At 36.9% G+C, this 20,165-nt stretch overlaps 1 protein-coding gene across 8 annotated transcripts in view; it reads right to left on the bottom strand.

Moving 5' to 3' along the window:
* PCDH15 (protocadherin related 15) overlaps window positions 1-20,165 on the bottom strand; it is an 874,191-nt gene that overhangs the window by 329,429 nt on the left and 524,597 nt on the right. For 7 of the 8 annotated variants that reach the window (XM_040254669.1, XM_040254668.1, XM_040254664.1 and 4 more), the window contains one exon: window positions 18,520-18,652. The exons of the other annotated variant lie outside the window; for it this stretch is intronic. In XM_040254669.1, the coding sequence (XP_040110603.1) occupies window positions 18,520-18,652 (133 nt within the window). The remainder of the gene's footprint in view (window positions 1-18,519; window positions 18,653-20,165) is intronic. 8 annotated transcript variants of the gene reach the window in all.

Genomic DNA, 20,165 nt, shown 5'->3' with positions numbered 1-20,165 from the left:
TGATAGCAGTATGATATGCCTCCCAATTTCCCATTCAAAGAAATAATATTCCGCTATATGTTGGAAATGTTGCCTACAGAGAGGCTTTAGCTATTGGTCCTATTCAGAGAAGGCCTTTTTTTTGTTTGTTTTAATAAAGTGTAAGTGATTTACAATGCTGTGTTAATTTCTGCTGACAGCAAAATGATTGTTACACACATACACATACACATGAAAAATGTATAAGTCCATACATATATCTGTATATATATATGACTTCCCTAGAGGTTCAGTGGAAATCCAGCTAATATAGGAGATGTGGGCTCGATTCCTGGGTCAGGAAGATCCCCTGGAGAAGGGAATACCTACCCACTCCCAGTACTCTTGCCTGGGAAACACTATGGACAAAGAAGCCTGGTGGGCTAGAGTCCATGGGGTCACAAAAGAGTTGAACACAACATAGTAACCAAACAATAACAACAAAAAAGTGTATGTACATATATGTGTGTCTTTTTTTATCTTATTTTCCAAGAATGCCTTTTCTGAAGAGAGCTTCCTTGCCAAGGTCAAGTTGCTTTCTGAGGCAAACTGCATCTGACTTAATCATGCAAGTATATAAAAGACCTACCTTAATGTAAAGGACTATCTCTGTTCTAGAGCTTTGCAGGGGGTCAGTTATTGGATTGCATTTAGGTTCAAAATCTCCCTAAACTTAAGTCTGCTTTCTTTCTCTCCTTTCCAAAGGAGCTGATTATAAAACAATTACTAATAAACATCTTACAAGGGAAACTTTATCTCTAAGTCTGCTTCTCTGGAAACTCAGCCTAAGACAGATGCTTGTTTAATATCTTATATATATATATATATATAAGATATTATATATTATAAGCCCTCCAGGCAAATATATATATATAAAAGATATTATATATTATAAGCCCTCCAGGCAAATATATATATATATAGGATATTAAATATATATAGGATATCCTATATATATATATATATGATATACATATATATATATATTGACCTCACAGTTGGACGTGGGTCTAGAGTTTTAGAGCAGTGAGCTAAACTAGAGATATGAATTATAATTTATGAGCATATAACAATTTAAACCCACTAGAACACATGAGATCATCTTACATATGTCTATACATAGAAAAAGAAGAGGTGAAAAGCTTGAGCCTTGACACAGGCCATATTTTAAGAGTCAGGGAAATGAACAGGAACCATCAAAATAGGCTGGGATACAGCAGTCAGGAGAGTTGGGGGAAAATCCCAGGAGACTGGTATACTGGAAATCAAAATAAGTTTTTACATAATAATGGAAATATTAATTCTATCACGTTTTACTGATGGATAGAGTAAGATGAGGAATTATTTGACTGTGAAAATGAGCACTGAGACTTCAAAAAGAGCCATTATCATTGGATTGGTATTATTAAAATTGTGATTAAAATGAGGTCAAGAGAGAATAGAAAGGAAATGACCAAGACTTTCTCCAGGCAAATATGGATAACATGTTTGAGAATGTTTTGCAGGGAAGGGAAACATAGAAATAGATAAGGGGCTAGAGTGGTCTATGGAGTCAAAGGCATTTTGTTGTTCTTGCTTTGTCTTTAATTTGGTTATATAGTAACACGTTTTTATGCTGGTGGAAATGATCAGATAGAGTTAAGAGACTCTTATGATGCAGCAAGTTAACAATATGATTCCTGAACAGTGTCCTTGAGCAGGCCAGTGTGGACCTGATCTAGTAGAGTGCTTGCAGGATCAACACAAAGGAGGACACTTAAAAGGTACTGTGTTTTTATTTGGCACTGGGCCTTGCAAACTGTAGCCCATCCTGAGTGATATTCAAATCGTGTTCCGTTGAACTGTGTCATTCTTTGAAGTAGTTATTGTGGATCGTGACAATACAAGAAATGTAGAATGAATTTCTCCACCATAAAATTTAGAGTAGTTTAGAAAAATTTAAAGTGTTGTGCCAGGGTGATTTACTATGTGTTGAATCTAATAGTTCTTTTTTAAAAAGGCTGCATTCTTTGCTGTTTTACTTTTTTTTTTCTAATATTTCATTTAAATGTATCCTTCATTACAGAGGCTTTAGAAGCACTGATAAGTATTCAAGTTAAGGAAATGGTTTAGATAGAAAGGAGTGTTACATTTTAATTGCAAGATTAAAAACAGAACATAGGAATGAGGTAAAAAGATTGGTAGACGGTGTGATTAGAGGTTGTAAAGGTCTTCATCCAAGTGTTTGATGAAAATATGGAGTAAGAGAGTTACCAAAATAAAGCTGTTCTCCTTGCCAGTGACTCTGTCTCCAGGCTGAATAAAAACCATGGATCATCATCTGTGTTCACCTGTCCCACCAGCCACAGCACCTCTGCTTTATGGTCAGTGGTATCAGAAGAAGACTATTTCATCTTATTCATTTATGTTACGTCCTGAACTGCTTTCAAAAGAACTTGATAATATGGCCTTATTTCTTATACTGTATCAAGTTTTATAAGACACCAGTCCTTTTTGGGAGGAAAATTAGGTAATTTTTACTCATTTCCTATGTACATTACTTTCTGTTAGAGACTGTTTAAGTCAGAAAAAAAAAAAGTAAAGTCTAACTCTATTGAAAATATAAGTTCAAGTCATAACCTACATTATATTCTGCAGAAAATCTTACATATTTTTTATCATGTTTATTTCTTTCTTAAACTAGGAAAGCACAAAGAAAAATGACAGAAAATAACTGTTTAAATATATAAGACCTGGGGTTCTCCTTTCCCCTACCTCTTGACACTTCTCTGGCTTTATGCCTATGAGCATATTATTGTCTATGGAAGATTTCCATGAAGCAAAGTTATTCTTTGGGAAGAGGAAGATACATATGTGAATGCAGAATACATTAAAAAATACATTTTCCTCACTTTCGGCAACTTCGCATGCCTAGAGATGAAAAATCATCCCTAGATAATAAACATACCATAGTTTCAAGGACAGCAAACTTTTTTTGAAACTTAGACATATCAGAACATCTGCTTTATAGGAGAAAAATTTGCACTACAAATCATATTCAATTTTTGTAAAAGCTGATTGCTTGGCATTGAGACATCTCTTTCTCTCTAAAATATATATCTTACAATCTCTTATTTATCTATGTATCTTCAGTTTAAAATATAAATTATACTTGAAATTGGGTAATCAATATCAGTGTTCAATGTATTTAAACTTCTGTGACACTTTTCTTTTGAGACAATGTTAATGGTGAAAGAGTTATCTGAAATCTATTAATATTAGGAGGAAAGATGAAACAATGTATTTTCTACTACATGAAGTAAAAAATATAGAGGAAAATGAATGATTTTATTCCTCACACTTAGCAAAATCAGAGCAACCTACTAAATAGAATGTCTTTCAATACAATCTGCAATGTCAATCTATACACTAATGTGTTAATGTTTTTTTTTTAATTTAATTTTATTTTTTTATTTTTTTTTAAATTTATTTATTTATTTTTAATTTTTACTTTACAGTTCTGTATTGGTTTTGGCATAGATTGACATGAATCCACCACAGGTGTACATGCGTTCCCAAACATGAACCCCCCTCCCACCCCCTCCCCACAACATCTCTCTGGGTCATCCCCGTGCGTCAGTCCCAAGCGTGTCATATCCTGCATCAGACATAGACTGGCATTTCGATTCTTACATGTTATTATACATGTTTCAATGCCATTCTCTCAAATCATCACACCCTCTCCCTCTCCCTCTGAGTCCAAAAGTCCGCTATACACATCTGTGTCTTTTTTGCTGTCCTGCATACAGGGTCATCATTGCCATCTTCCTAAATTCCATATATATGTGTTAGTATACTGTATTGGTGTTTTTCTTTCTGGCTCACTTCACTCTGTATAATTGGCTCCAGTTTCATCCATCTCATCAGAACTGATTCAAATGTATTCTTTTTAATGGCTGAGTAATACTCCATTGTGTATATGTACCACAGCTTTCTTATCCATTCATCTACTGATGGACATCTAGGTTGTTTCCATGTCCTGGCTATTATAAACAGTGCTGCGATGAACATTGGGGATGGCTAACAAACACATGAAAAGATGCTCAACATCACTCATTATTAGAGAAATGCAAATCAAAACCACAATGAGGTACCACTTCACACCAGTCAGAATGTCTGCGATCCAAAAATCTGCAAGCAATAAATGCTGGAGAGGGTGTGGAGAGAAGGGAACCCTCCTACACTGTTGGTGGGAATGCAAACTAGTACAGCCACTATGGAGAACAGTGTGGAGATTCCTTAAAAAATTGCAAATAGAAATGCCTTATGACCCAGCAATCCCACTGTTGGGCATACACACTGAGGAAACCAGAATTGAAAGAAATAATGTGTTAATGTTTTAAAAAAAAGCTTCTTTGATGACAGAAAAGCAAATCTCCAGATGACATATACAAAATGATCCCCATAATATAAATGAAATTGCATAGGGTCTATGATTCACACACATTTGGCTGTAAAACATTATGAATCATAAATTCCTGCATCATCTTCAGGGGAAAATATATCCTATTTTATAAGAAATATTCATCAATAAAAGGAAAAAAACTTAAAACTTCTAGAAGAGTTCAAACATATCAGAAAAACAAAGAAATATCTCTCATATGATGGATTAATTAATATGAATAATAATATAAAAATTAACATGAAAAATAATAACATTAATATGATGTATTAATATAGTCATTGTGGTGTTTAGTTGCTAAATCATGTCTGATTATTTGTGACCCCATGGACTGTAGTCCACCAGGCTCCTCTGTCCATGGAATTTCCCAGGCAAGGGTACTGGAGTGGGTTTCCATTTCCTTCTCCAGGGTGTCTTCCTGACCCAGGGGTTGAACTCCGTCTCTCCTGCACTTGCAGGCCGATTCTTTACCACTGAGCCACAGGGAAGCCCTACTGTATGAATTTCATTCATTTTTTCTAGAAATGGATTAATTCTGCAGTGAGATTAAGGCAGCGGGAATTTTCCTTCAGGATGAAACATATACTAATTCTCTGAGGCACAGAGTTTAAGTTCTACAGCTTTCTGAAACTATTTTAAAAATGAGTAAAATGAAAAAAAGATGGCAAGTAAATAAATGCATGCTGCAAGTTGACCAAAGCACCATCTTTTGCTTAACCAAGCAATTTCATTAGTAAAATGTATATATATATTTTTCCTCAGATGATCAGAGATGGCAGTATCTTGCTTTCTAATGTACTTCACACCACTTTCTAGTTTTTTTTCCTGCTAAGTATGTCTGAGCTGTTTTACCTGCTTTACAGTCTTCAGGAAAGAGAAGCCAGGGCAGGGGTGGGGGTGGGGGGAATGGCTCAACATGCCAGAGGCCATCAGAGATCACTGATAAGTGGAACCAGAAGTTTAAAGCAGTGGCTAAATTAAGTTTTTCCAGTGTCAATAGACATTACATATTTTCCTTCACTTTTGTAAAGAATCAAGAAGTAACTGCAAGAAAGTAAAATTAAGGCTGATCAAGCACACCTTAGAACAGAAAGAGTGATTAGCCTTGTGAGTAGATTTACTCTGCTCTTAAGGGGATTGTTTTCAAGTCTGAGTACAACTGAGAGAAATAAATGAACTTCAGTCACTAGGAAAGGCAGAATAGAATAATGAATAATAGCACACAGCGTGTAGATCAGAAGAGATGGAATGCCCACTCTGCAACAGGGTTGTGTTCGACATTGGAAAAGTCATTGCTTTGCTGAGACTATAAAAGATGAGGAAGCTTTTAAGTGACTGGTGTAGTTCCTGCCTGATAATTGCATTCAATTAAAATTAAATGTTGATGCTATTACTATTAATGTTGACCTCTTAACCACATATCTCTTGGGCTTTCTAAGTGTCACTTTGTTCTCTAAAACACAAATGATCATTCTTTCTCAATGGAAGAACAAACAAAATAATAAAGTAATTAAATATATTCTTTGGATTACATCTGTTGCCAAGGCTGTTTCCCTACAACCCCCTTGAATGGAAATCAATTTCTCTTATCTAAGTTTCAGGAGGAAGCTGCAAAGAGAAAAGCCAGAGCTGTTCAGAATCAGTTAGCCCCAAAATGCAGGAAGGCTCACCTTCAGTGGACTTTGAGTCTCATTATATGCTCACTGTAATACATTATTGTGGTAATTGACATATCCATTAGTGCCAGGACAGTTGTCAATTGGCATGACAAGTGGAAAAGCCACACAAGGACTAAAAAGGATTATTGCCTCAGTTCCAGATCCAAACCACACTCCTATTCTTGATAATTTGGGAATATTGCTCCCACTCTTTCCAGTCCTCTCCCTTTTACCTTGACCCTTTAATATATATGGTGGCTCTGCTCAAATTGGCTTGAGAAGTTGATTTAAAAACTGACTTCCCTTCTCCATTCTTTGGCCATTGAAAAGCTTGTGATGTTCCACTCTCAGCTTTGTTTTCTTTATTGATTATGTCAATTCAATTGAAAAAATAATCTCCTTGGCCAAGACAAGTGGTCTAAGCTGGACTAAGACCCCAGCATGGATCCAGAAGAAAAGTTTGGTAACATATACATTCCTGTACAGTTGATATTTCACTTTTCTATCCACTATTCCAAGTGCCCAGGACCATCTTGTTCACCTTTAAAGTCTTAAATCTAGTTAACTGAAAAACAAACCAAAAAAAGGCAGTGTTCATTCTTCTGGAGATTAGGAATAAAAATAAAAAGAACTACCATTTTTTTCTTCATTTTAGGCACTGATCTATGCAATCAACATCCTTACATGCTGTCTCATTTAATCTCCACTTTGCTATCCAAAAGAAAACAACTCCCCTCCTGTTTCCCAAGCTTTTAAAATTCTGTCTTTTGATTATACCAAAGAATAAGTTAATCCTTAGTTTATGTTGCCTTTGAACTGTGATGCTGGAGAAGTCTCCTGAGAGTCCCTTGGACAGCAAGGAGATCAAACCCATCAATCTTAAGGGAAATCAGCCCTGAATACTCATTGGAAGGACTGATGCTGAAACTGAAACTCCAGTATATTGGTCATCTGATATAAAGAGTTGACTCAACAGAAAAGTCCCTGATGCTGGTAAAGGTTGAGCGTAGAATGAAAAGAGGGCATCAGAGGATGAGATGGCTGGATGGCATCACCAATACAATGAAGGTGAACTTGGGCAAACTCTGGGAAATGGTGAGGGACAGGGAGGCCTGGAGTGCTGCCGTCCACGGGGTCACAAAAAGTTGGACATGACTGGGTGACTGAATAACAACTGCAATGTATTGACTTAATACACACATATATATATGAACTATACCTTAATAACTAATATTGCTCCTGTTTTCAACTAGCTAATGTGAGACTCAGAACAGATAACAGAGAATTTTGACATAGCTTAATTAAATGACTCCTATTTTAATTTAATATACTTCATTTTAAGAGTGCAAAATATTTTTTACATTTTTATTTTTTAGATATTCACATTCACTTTATTTAAACATAATAGACTTTTTGTTAATTTGCTCGCCTGTTTCTTTTGTTTTTATTATTTTTTTATTTTTAATACAAATTTATTTATTTTCGTTGGAAGTTAATTACTTTACAATATTGTATTGGTTTTGCCATACATCAACATGAATCCACCACAGGTATACACGTGCTCCCTGTCCATGGCACTCAATTGTATATTATAAGGGTCAGAATATGTTTCCTCCCTTAAAAAGTAATTAAAATATTTATAAGGCTACATGTGACTTCTTTGTATATATTTTTTGTTTTCTAATTTTATTTTTGTTTATATTTTATGAAAAAAACTTTTAAAATATAAAAATCATTTTAGTTTGCCAGCCATATAGGCTACTTTGCCCAGAGGCTGTTTTGTCAGTCTGTGCTCCATTATATCTGTTCTTTATTTTTTAAAAAATCAGCACTGGCACTGGCATCACTTCAAGTCACTTATTTTTCTACCACCATTCATTTTCAGAAGTAAGTCCATGTGTAAATAAGAGAATTAGTAGGAAAAAAAAAAAAAAAGGACAGGGATAAAGATATTTTAATCAATGAACAATTGCCAGCACTTATTTTCCTCTAATTTCAAAACTTCACCCTTATAGCAACATATTGTGTGCAAAGAGGGATATAGCTTTACTCTGTTTCCCATATATGTTTGCTATCTGTTTTGCAAAGGGTAATTGAACTTTCCTTAAGGACTTCCTTACCAACAATAGGTAAAATGGATCATTGATTTAAAACTTGTTTATAACTAACATTTGTTCTCTATAGGCAGGTGTAATCTTACTGCTGAAAATGGATATTTTGATTATTGTAGAAGCGTGGAAGGAACTGGGTTTTCCATCTTGAATAACCACATGTTAGAAACAATGTCAAGGCCTTGAGAATAATATACCTTATCACTTTACTCACCTAGTAATACAGGAGAGTATCACAACTAGAAATCCAGGAGTAAAATGAGGCAGATTCAGAGCTGATTGCTTTAAATGCCAAATGCTACAGGTCTGCACCTCCATAGTATCTACTAAATATTTTCTTCTCCTGTACTTTCATTGTAGGTACAAAAATTAAGACTTAATCTTCCTTTATATTCAGAATAAGGAATCTTAATTCTTGTGTAGCAAATTAACTGGTTTTATTTCTTACAGCCTGCTGTCAGGCTACTGCACTGATCACGTCCATTTTGGCATGTAGTTGACTTCATCAATAATGTCTCAATTATATATATAATTCTTACTTAGAAAAACTGCCTCATTTTTACTGTATGATGCATTTTTCTTCATTTTAAAACAAATTTTGGTTCTGGGGACTTAGAGTGAGGTGAATGTGATCTCTTATTCATTTATCTTCTTTTCAAATTTCCTCTAAAGTGGGAATAGAAAGGATAGAGAAGCAGCTCAGTATCTCAATATTAGAAAAACAAACAACCCAATCAACAAATGGGCAGAAGACCTAAACAGACATTTCTCCAAAGAAAACATACACATGGCCAACAAGCACATGAAAAGATGCTCATCGTTCATTACTGCTGCTGCTGCTGCTAATAAGTCACTTCAGTCGTGTCCGACTCTGTGCAACCCCATAGATGGCAGCCCACCAGGCTCCACTGTCCCTGGGATTCTCCAGGCAAGAACACTGGAGTGGGTTGCCATTTCCTTCTCCAATGCATGAAAGTGAAAAGTGAAAGTGAAGTCGCTCAGTCGTGTCCGACTCTTAGCAACCCTATGGACTGCAGCCCACCAGTCTCCTCCATCCATGGGATTTTCCAGGCAAGAGTACTAGAGTGGGGTGCCATTGCCTTCTTCAATCGTTCATTACTAGAGAAATGCAAATCAAAACTACAATGAAGCAATCAAAACTGACCTAATTGGCCAGACTGACCATGACTTACATGGTCGTTACATAGTGAGAATGGCTATCATCAAAAAAATCTACAAACAATAAATGCTGTAGAGGCTGTGGAGAAAAGGGAACCCTCCTGCACAGTTGGTGGTAATGTAAATTGATATAGCCACAATGAAGAACAATATGGAGATTCCTTTGAAAAACTAGGGAAAAAAAATTAAAAGCCAGAAAGAAAAACACCAATACAGTATACTAACACATATATATGGAATTTAGAAAGATGGTAATGATGACCCTGTATGCAGGACAGCAAAAAAGACACAGATGTGTATAACGGACTTTTGGACTCAGTGGGAGAGGGAGAGGGTGAGATGACTTGGGAGAATGATATTGAAACATGTATAATATCATGTAAGAATCGAATTGCCAGTCTATGAACAATGCAGGATATGGCACGCTTGGGGCTGGTACGCGGGGATGACCCAGAGAGATGTTGTGGGAAGGGGGGTGGGAGGGGGGTTCAGGTTTGGGAACGCATGTACACCCGTGGTGGATTCATGTCAATGTATGGCAAAACCAATACAGAACTGTAAAGTAAAATAAAAAATAAATAAATTAAAAAAAAAAAAAAAAACTACTGTATGACCCAGCAATCCCACTCCTGGACAAATATCTTGAGAAAACCAATATTCAAAAGACACATGAACCCCAATGTTCATTGCAGCACTATATACAATAGCCCAGACATGGGAACAACCTATATGTCCATCAAAAGATGAATGGACAAAGAAAGCAGTACATATATACAATGGAATATTATTCAGCCATAAAAAGGAACAAATCCGAGTCAGTTGAACTGAGGTAAAAGAACGAGAGTCTGTTGTACACAGTGAAATAAGTCAGAAAGAGAAAAATAAATACTTTATATTAAACATATATATGGAATCTATAAAATAGTACTGATGAACCTATCTGCATGGCAAGAATAGAGATACAGACATAGAGAACGTGCTTATGGACACAGCAGGGGAAGGACTGGGGCTCGAATTGAGAGAGTAACTTTGAAACCTAGATATTACCATATAATCTATTACCAGATAGTGATAAGTTGCTGTATAACACAGGAAGTTCAATCCAGTGCTCTATGACAACCTAGAGGGGTGATGGGGAAGCAGGGTGGGAGGGTGATTAAAAAGGGAAAGAATACTTATGGTTGATTCACAATTATGTACAGCAGAAACCAACACAACATTGTAAAGCAATTATCCTCCCATTAAAAATAAATATTAAAAAAAAAAAAAAAACATGGAGAGGGAAAATATACTGGGAGGGAGGTGGGAGGGGGGTTCAGGATGGGGAAAGCATACACCCTTGGTGGATTCATGTTGATGTATGGCAAAACCAATACAATATTGTAAAGTAATTAGCCTCCAATTAAAATAAATAAATTTACATTTTAAAAAAATTACCTGTATTGAGATTGCAACAAAATACTGTGGAAGGAATTTTAGGAATCAGTGAACTAAAATGGAGAGGAATGGGTGAATTTAATTCAAATGACCATTATACCTACTACTGTGGGCAAGAATCCCTTAGAAGAAATGGAGTAGCCATCATAGTCAACAAAAGAGTCCAAAATGCAGTACTTGGATGCGATCTTAACAACGGCAGAATGATTCCTGTTCGTTTCAAAGGCAAGCCATTCAATATCGCAGTAATCCAAATCTGTTCCAATCACTAACGCTGAAGAAGCTGAAGTCGAACATTTCTATGAAGATCTAAAAGACCTTCTAGGACCAACACCAAAAAAAAGATCATTTTCATCATAGGGGACTGAAATGCAGAGGTAGGAAGTCAAGAGATACTTGGAGGAACAGGCAAGTTTGGCCTTGGAGTACAAAAGGAAGCAGGGTAAAGGCTAACGGATTTTTGCCAAGAGAATGCATTAGTCTTAGCAAACAACCTCTTCCAACAACACAAGAGAAGACTCTACACATGGATATCATCATATGGTCAATCCTGAAATCAGACTGATTATATTGTTTGCAGCCAAAGATGGAGAAGCTGTATATAGTCAGCAAAAAAAAAAAAGATCAGGAGCTGACTGTGGCTTAGATCATGAACTCCTTATTGCAAAATCCAGACTTAAATTGAAGAAAGTAGGGAAAATCACTAGACCATTCAGATATGACCTAAATCAAATACCTTATGATTATATAGTGGAAGTGACAAATAGATTCAAGGGATTAGATTTGATAGACAGAGTGACTGAAGAATTATGGACGGAGGTCCATTACACTGTACAGGAGGTGGTGATCAAAACCATCCTCAAGAAAAAGAAATGCAAAAAGGGAAAGTGTTGCTTGAGGAGGTTTTACAAATAGCTGAGAAAAGAAGAGAAGCAAAAAGCAAAGGAGAAAAGGAAAGATATATCCATCTAAATGCAGAGTTCCAAAGAATATAAGAGATAAGAAGGCCTTCCTAAGTGACCAATGCAAAGAAATAGAGGAAATTAATAGAATGGGAAAGACTAAAAATCTCTTCAAGAGAATTAGATACCAAGGGAACATTTCATGTAAAGATGGGCATAGTAAAGGATAGAAACAGTATGGACCTAACAGAAACAGAAATATTCAAAAGAGTTGGCAAGAATAGATAGAAGAATTATTAAAAAAAAAAAAAGAAAGAAAGAAAGAAAACTTAATGACCCAGATAACCATGATGGTGTGATCACTCACCTAGAGCCAGGCATGCTGGGATGCAAAGTGAAGTGGGCCTTAGGAAGCATCACTATGAACAAAGCTAGTGGAGGTGCTGGAATTCCAGTTGAGCTCTTTCAAATCCTAAGATGATGCTGTGAAAGTGCTGCACTCAACATGCCAGCAAATTTGGAAAACTCAGCAGTGGCCACACAACTGAAAAAGGTCAGTTTTCCTTCCAATCCCAAAGAAGGGCAATGCCAAAGAATGTTTAAGCTACTGCATAATTGCATTTATTTCACAAGCTAGCAAAGTAATGCTCAAAATTCTCTACGCCAGGGTTCAACTGAGAACTTTCACATGTTCAAGTTGAGTTTAGAAAAGACAGAGGAAACAGAGATCAAATTGTCAACATCCGCTTGATCATAGAAAAAGCTAGAAAATTCCATAAAAAATCGACTTATGCTTCATTGACTGTGCTAAAGCCTTGGATTGTGCGGACCACCTCATACTTGGAAAATTCTTAAAGAGACCAGACCACCTACCAGACCACCTTACCTGCCTCCTGAGAAATCTATATGCAGGTCAAGAAGCCACAGTAAGATCTAGACATTAAACAGTGGACTGATCCCAATTTGGGAAAGGAATATATCAAAGCTGTATATTGTCACCCTGCTTATTTAATTTACATGCAGATTGTGTGTGTGTTAGTCATTCAGTGGTGTTTAACTCTTTCTGACCGCATGATTGTCTCCCACCAAGCTCCTCTGTCCATGGCATCCTCCAGGCAAGAATACTGGAGTAGGTTGTCATTCTTTCTCCAAGGCATCTTCTCATCCCAAGGATTGAATAGATATTATGTGCATAATTCCTTTGTGGTGGTGGTTGTTCAGTTGCTCAATTGTGTCCTACTCTTTGACGGGAAATAGCAAATAACTAGGTTTAGCTTTTTGCTGTGTTGGGTTTTGTTGTGTTTTCCACTGCAAATATTGCCTTCAGTCAAGAGATCAATAAAATTCTAGACAGAGGCGGTTCCATTACTGTTGAGTTTCAGAATGAAGACTGAATATAGCAGTCACTACCAACCAGAGATTGGCATAAAATGTGAAATTTGGCGACAAAACCCTAGACATTTTAACTAATTCACAATTTAGTGCTTAAAATTGGATTGTACCATAATAAACACTCCCCAAAATAATAAATAGCAGTGACATCAAGATAAGGGTGGTAAGGAAACTGTTATTGCATGTTGCAAGGATGGGAAATTATGTTAGGCAGTTATGAATCATTTAGCAAAGCTGCTGTGTGCAGTGACTTGGAAAACAAAGGCTGTACCAAAGAAGTCATGGCTCTTGACATCAGACATAGCCATGTAATTAGTGTCTGCCTCTAGGTAAAGTGCCTGCCTGCAATGCAGGAGACCTGGGTTCAATACCTGGGCCAGGAAGATCCCCTGGAGAAGGAAATGGCAACCCACTCCAGTACCCTTGCCTGGAAAATTCCATGGACTTAGAAGCCTGGTAGGTTACAGTCCATTGGGTCGCAAAGAGTTGGACACGACTGAATGACTTCACTTTCTAGTAGTAAGATTATACATCCTTGCCATAATTGAATCGCTAGCAGAATTATGACCTGGTTTGGTGAAGGAAATGTGGGTAGAAGGGTCTTGTGTTACTTCCAGAAGAAGATTATGTGACAGCATATGGTTTATTGTGACTCTCTTTTCAGTCTGTCAGAGGAACAACTGTCCCAGGTAGAGGCTGTTCCATCATTCTGAAATAGAGTGAAAATCATGAAGAATAGGGGTAGAATTTTTTTTTCAGAGCTAGAATTGATTCATGATGGACACACAGTGTGAGTAGGAAATAAAACTTTATATTACAAATTGCTGAAATTTTGAGTGTGAATGTATAATATAAACCTGGCTGTCCTTTCTGAGACAATTAAGAACTTAAATAGTGCTTGCCTCATTGTTGTTACTGTTGTTCAGTCATTCAGTCACATCCAACTCTTTGTAACCCATGGACTGCAGCACACAAGGCTTCCTTCTCCTTCATCATCTCCCAGAGTTTGCTCAAACTCACGTCCATTGAGTCAGTGATGCCATCCAGTCATCTCAGCCTCTGTCATCCCCTTTTCCTCCTGCCTGCAATCTTTCCCATCATTAGGGTCTTTTCCAATGAGTCAGCTCTTCCCATCAGCTGGCCAAAGTACTGGAGCTTCAGCTTCAGCATCCAACGAAGGTTCAGGGTTGATTTCCTTTAGGATTGACTGGTTTGATCTCCTTGCAGTCCAAGGGACTTTCAAGAATCTTCTCTAGCACCACAATTTAAAGGTATCAATTCTTCAGTGATCAGAATTGTTTATAGTCCAACTCTCACATCTGTACATGATTATTGGAAGTAGTCATACCTCACTAAGTTCCACATAAGTGTCATTATATAGCTATTATTATTATATAAGTATGATGATGATGGTGATGGTACAAGGAGAATCCATGTGTAAGAAAGGATTATACTAGTGGTAACAGGGATGTGTCAAACAGTCGATGAGAATGTGAGCCATAAATTATAAGGGTAATTTGAAAGCAAAAAAATGCTTTTATATGGATAAAAAAAACCTGAGACCTATTGTATTTGAGTATAATATAGAGTCACATTTGGAAGCATGGCTCTCATCTTTAAAGTGATGGAAGTAGATAAAAATTTCAGGCAGACAAAGATGCAGAAAGCTGCTAGAGTCAACATATTTTAGTGATCTGAATCTTGAGAAATTTGCTCCAAATCCAATGGTGTGTAAACAAAAGTTTAACAACTGATCTGGACTGGAGGGTACTGATTCATTGCATTTGCTAGTTATGACGGCATAAAAACACCCACCATGGGCCATTTCAAGCTAGCAATGTGACATAACCAAACACAAAATTGGGGAGAGAGGCACACAGCCTGCTTTCAGGATCCCAGTGTATGCTCTGGCACCAGCATACCAGTCTCACATGCTTCACTGGTAGTTCAGAATTACAAAGGAGGAACATGCTTTAGAGCAAGATTTGACCAATTTTGGAAGAAAAAGTCCCACCTAATACTAACGCTGATCAGCACAAGTTTGAAAAAATAAAAGCTCCTGGTAATATTTTCCTCCATGAAATGCCATCAAAAAAGCAGCTAGGCAAGATATCCTTAATAGGATATTTGGAGGAAAATCACAGCCTCCTAAACAACTTTTAGAAAGAATGAAAGGAAAATACTTACAAGAGGAAAGGAAAGGGGCTGGGGAGGGAAACAAAGATTGTTGTCTGAAAAGAAACCACTTTGACCTCAGTCAAAACAGATTATTTTGAAGTCACTCTTCTGTTATCTTTGAAAATATATTTCTCCATAAATCCTGTCTTTCTAAATTGAGCTGTGAGTCAGCAGTGGGCAGTGCTGTGTGTGAAAAAGACGAGAATGTGTCCAGAAGTACCTCTAATACATTCTGTTATTAGAAGTCTTTGCGAGAGTAATTTGACAGAGCTTTTCAACTTTTAGGTCACTAGTTTAAATTCAATCTCAGTTGATCATGAGCAAAAGTATATGGTTGGTGGCTTATAAAAAATGCCTTGATGGTGTCACCCTAGTTCTTTCTAATAGAGACTGCCACTGCAATTGGCATCTTTTCTTTCACTTCTACCAGAAGCACAAAGGGTGAATAGAAATGTCACTTCAAGTATTTTCTCAGCTTTTGTACTAGAGAAATTTGAGATATGAAAAAGGCCAACTCCTTTTCATCTTTAACTCACAGGTAGAATTATTCTCCTGTACTATGGTTCCCAGATATTTCTGGGATTTGAAATGAAACCAGGGCCATTTTAGAAGTAAAATTATATCTAACTTATAGAAAGTTAAATTATACAAAAGCATATTCTCAAGAAATATTTAAATGTTAAACATGTACAATTTCTTGGCCTGAACTTAGAAATCTAAGATTTATTTTTCTTTACTTTTTGTTTAGACAAAATAAATTCCCATCATAGATAAATAAAAATTTTCATTATTCTATAAATGTAACTATTTAATATTTGGTTTTCCATATTTTATCATTTACATGACTCAACTAAATGTTTTATTTCTCCTAAAGAAACTACAGGATTTTTTTTCTTTTGTCCATTGTTGTTTAGTCACTTAGTCACTTCCGACTCTGCAATCCCATGGACTCTACAGCACACCAGGCTACCTTATCCTTCATTATCTCTCAGAGTGGGCTCAAACTCATGTCCATTGAGTCAGTGATGCCATCCAACAATCTCATCCTCTGCTGTCAGCTTCTCCTCCTGCCCTCAATCTTTCCCAGCATCAGGGTCTTTTTCAGTGACTTGGTTCTTTGTATCAGGTGGCCAGAGTATTGCAGTTTCAGCTTCACCATTAGTCTTTCCAATGAATATTCAGAGTTGATTTCCTTAGGATTGACTGATTTGATCTCCTTGCAGTCCAAGGGACTCAGGCAAGAATATTGGAATGGAGAGACTTTTCATTCTCCAGGGGATCTTCTAGGACCAGGGATCGAATCTGGGTCTCCTGCATTGCAGGCAGATTCTCTATTGTTTGAGCCACCAAGGAAGCCTATTTTATCTATTAACATCCCCCAAATTTCCTTATTACTATTCAAAAGCAGAGACATTACTTTGCCGACTAAGGTCCGTTTCGTCAAGGCTATGGTTTTTCCTGTGGTCATGTATGGATGTGAGAGTTGGACTATGAAGAAGGCTGAGCGCCGAAGAATTGATGCTTTTGAACTGTGGTGTTGGAGAAGACTCTTGAGAGTCCCTTGGACCACAAGAAGATCCAACCAGTCCATTCTGAAGGAGATCAACCCTGGGATTTCTTTGGAAGGAATGATGCTAAAGCTGAAGCTCCAGTACTTTGGCCACCTCATGCAAAGAGTTGACTCATTGGAAAAGAGTCTGATGCTGGGAGGGATTGGGGGCAGGAGGAGAAGGGGACGACCGAGGGTGAGATGGCTGGATGGCATCATGGACTCGATGGACGTGAGTCTGAGTGAACTCCGGGAATTTGTGATGGACAGGGAGGCCAGGCGTGCTGCGATTCATGAGGTCACAAAGAATCGGACACGACTGAGCAACTGAACTGAACTGAACTGAATATATCTACTTTATATAATTTTATTTCCCTATGTTTTAATAGTAAATGAACAACACAAGTAAATTCTCTCTAGTTACCTAGAGAAAAAGCAACAAAATAAAGACAAGAGCAGAGGTAAAAAGAAGTATCTGGTAATGCCAGCCAAAATTTTAGCAGCCTCAGAAAATGTGTGTGATATAACAGAATGAGCTTTGTTTTGGAAATGTTGATAATTTTATCAACTGATTTAGGCCCCATTTACTTTCTATAAGATTCATTTCCCACATTTAGATAATGAGGTTGATATGTTTCATTATTTTTAGCATTCCTTCTAGTGTAAACATTCTATGGAACCTTTAATTTTATATCAAATTAGGATTCAAATAGGATTCAAATAGGATTGCAAGATGCCTCACGTTATCTCATTTGATGACAAAGATCAATACTGGGATTTTCCTAAATCATCACACTTGAAGAGAAGAAAAAAAAAAAACCTCTTCTAATCTTCAAGGCCAGCTTCCTGAATTCTCATGTCAGCAAGTCCTGCTATTCCCATATAACACCAGGAGATGATAAATTTTCTGTCCTCTGAATATCCGTAGATAAAGCAATGTCTTGTACTCATGATTTTTATAGCAAGTGACAGTTATCATCACAGTACAAGTAGCCCAACTTGAAACTGTAGGTTCAGTTGAAAATGTAGCATTTTCTGGCCAAATATGCTTTAGCCAGGAATATATAAATTGTGAAAATCAAGCTATCATTCTGCAAGTAACTCATATGCCCAAGTATCAAGAGCTGTGAATGGAAATATCACCTAAATCTACCCCCTTCATCTAAACAAATAAACTGAGGCACAGCAATTAGAAGGTTTTCCCTTGGCCACAAAATAAAATTGCCTGCCTCTGAATTAGAATGCCTACCATCAGTTGGTGAATCTAAAGTCATTTTCTATACGGAACACTGCAGCAAAAATAAATCCTGCAGGGGCAAAGGAATCCAAGACAGAACACAAGAGTCAGCTGCAAACTCTTTGGATGCAAAGTACAAGATATTCAAGTGCATGCTTCCAATCCTTTCATTCTCTCTTGTAATAATTGCAGCTAATCCCTGCCAGCTAACGTCAGTGCTTCAATAGTGGCAATCAATAGAATAGATTTGCTGTGGAAACCCTCCATCCATATTATCCCTACTTTCCTTTCCAGATGGAATTGTCATTCATCAGAGTGTAAGTGACATGTGAGGTTTTCTCCCCTCTTGCACAGATATTAAACCCATTAGCCTTCAAGGTTGTTGCTAGAACTTAATATGTAAACTAAGGAGCATACCTGTAGATTTAATAAAACAGCACCGATCCTCATGGCCTCGCTGATTTCAAGGCTATACATTAACTGTGGGAAGCGAGGAGGGCTTTGATTATTTGGAGGAAGCACTTCAATGTACACAGTGCAGATGGAATGCCTGCAGAGAAAGAGAAGCAAACAAGATGGGTAAAAATCTACATCACATTTAATGACAGACTGCATTTGATATTCTGTTGTTTGGTTTATAGGAGAGAGAAATTCTGAATTTTTATGGGAAATAATAAAGCAATTCAGAATAAAAGGGTGGGAAAACAAAAGCTACCACCGAACGATGATCTTTTTATGAAATTATCTTAGCAAAAGGAAAAAAAAAATGCCTCAGGTATGGATTTTTCCTACTTAGATTAATAGTGTGGATTAAAAAGAAATAGCTGTGCAAATAGAGGTAATTAATTAAATTGCCTTGACTTTTGACTTAATTTTGTAATGCTTCTCTAATAGCAAAAAAATACTCTGTAAATATTTGGTAATAAGAGATGTCCTTGGGGATTTCTTCCATTAAACCAGCAGAGGGAGTATTGATTAAAATAACACAGAAAACAAAATATGGGCTGTGTTTTATTAGCTTTTTTGCTGACATCAATGGCTTAATGAAATGCATGTCAAGAGTCAGGATCATAAAGTAATAGTTGTGTAAAATAGTTGCAAACAATACCAAATCTGTTTTTAAGTCTTCTTTAAAGAGTATAATATAAAATTTTGGAAGTTAGATTTAACTGAAGGCTGAAATCGACGGACATTTGTTTTTGAGGGACAAAAGTTATTCTACTATTAGAAGGACAAAACCATTAGCATTGATATAATCACCTTTATTGTTATATCTAAACTCTGAAATTTCCTTAAGTAGCAAAAGCAGAAGAAGATTGGTACAGAAGAGACATTGGCTGGACTATATTAATGAGACCTGGGGTTTACAAAGTTGGTATTCATTCATAAAGAACATTCCACCACTGCCTGAGTTGTGTGCTTTAACTTATTTTAACAAAATCATGCCTTTTTATTCAAAACACATTTCTTCCAATTTCTATTTGGGGGCAAAATTTTTCTTAAAGTAGCCCAAAGTTCTTTACATTAAGTGTATCAGTTAAAGACATGTTACTGAAAACATTTTTCTGAGATTATTATTCTATATTTGTTTACTTTGAAAAGCTCTTAAGAGAAATACACATCATCAGTTCAGTTCAGTTCAGTCACTCAGTCGTGTCTGACTCTTTGCGACCCCATGAATTGCAGCACGCCAGGCCTCCCTGTCCATCACCAACTCCCGGAGTTCACTCAAACTCACACCCATCGAGTCAGTGATGTCATCTAGCCATCTGATCATCCCCTTCGCCTCCTGCCCCCAATCCCTCCCAGCATCAGAGTCCCAATGAGTCAACTCTTCTCATGAGGTGGCCAAAGTACTGGAGTTTCATAGCATCATTCCTTCCAAAGAACACCTAGGACTGGGCTCTTTTAGGATGGACTGGTTGGATCTCCTTGCAGTCCAAGGGACTCTCAAGAGTCTTCTCCAACACCACAGTTCAAAAGCATCAATTCTTCGGCCTTCAGCTTTCTTCACAGTCCAAATCTCACATCCATACATAACTACTGGAAAAAGCATAGCCTTG

This window comes from Oryx dammah, unplaced genomic scaffold (genome assembly GCF_014754425.2).
Source record: "Oryx dammah isolate SB20612 unplaced genomic scaffold, SCBI_Odam_1.1 HiC_scaffold_14, whole genome shotgun sequence".
Lineage (NCBI taxonomy): Eukaryota > Metazoa > Chordata > Mammalia > Artiodactyla > Bovidae > Oryx > Oryx dammah.
The sequence above is the reverse complement of the archived record's forward strand: the minus strand, read 5'-3'. Positions and strand labels throughout refer to the sequence as shown.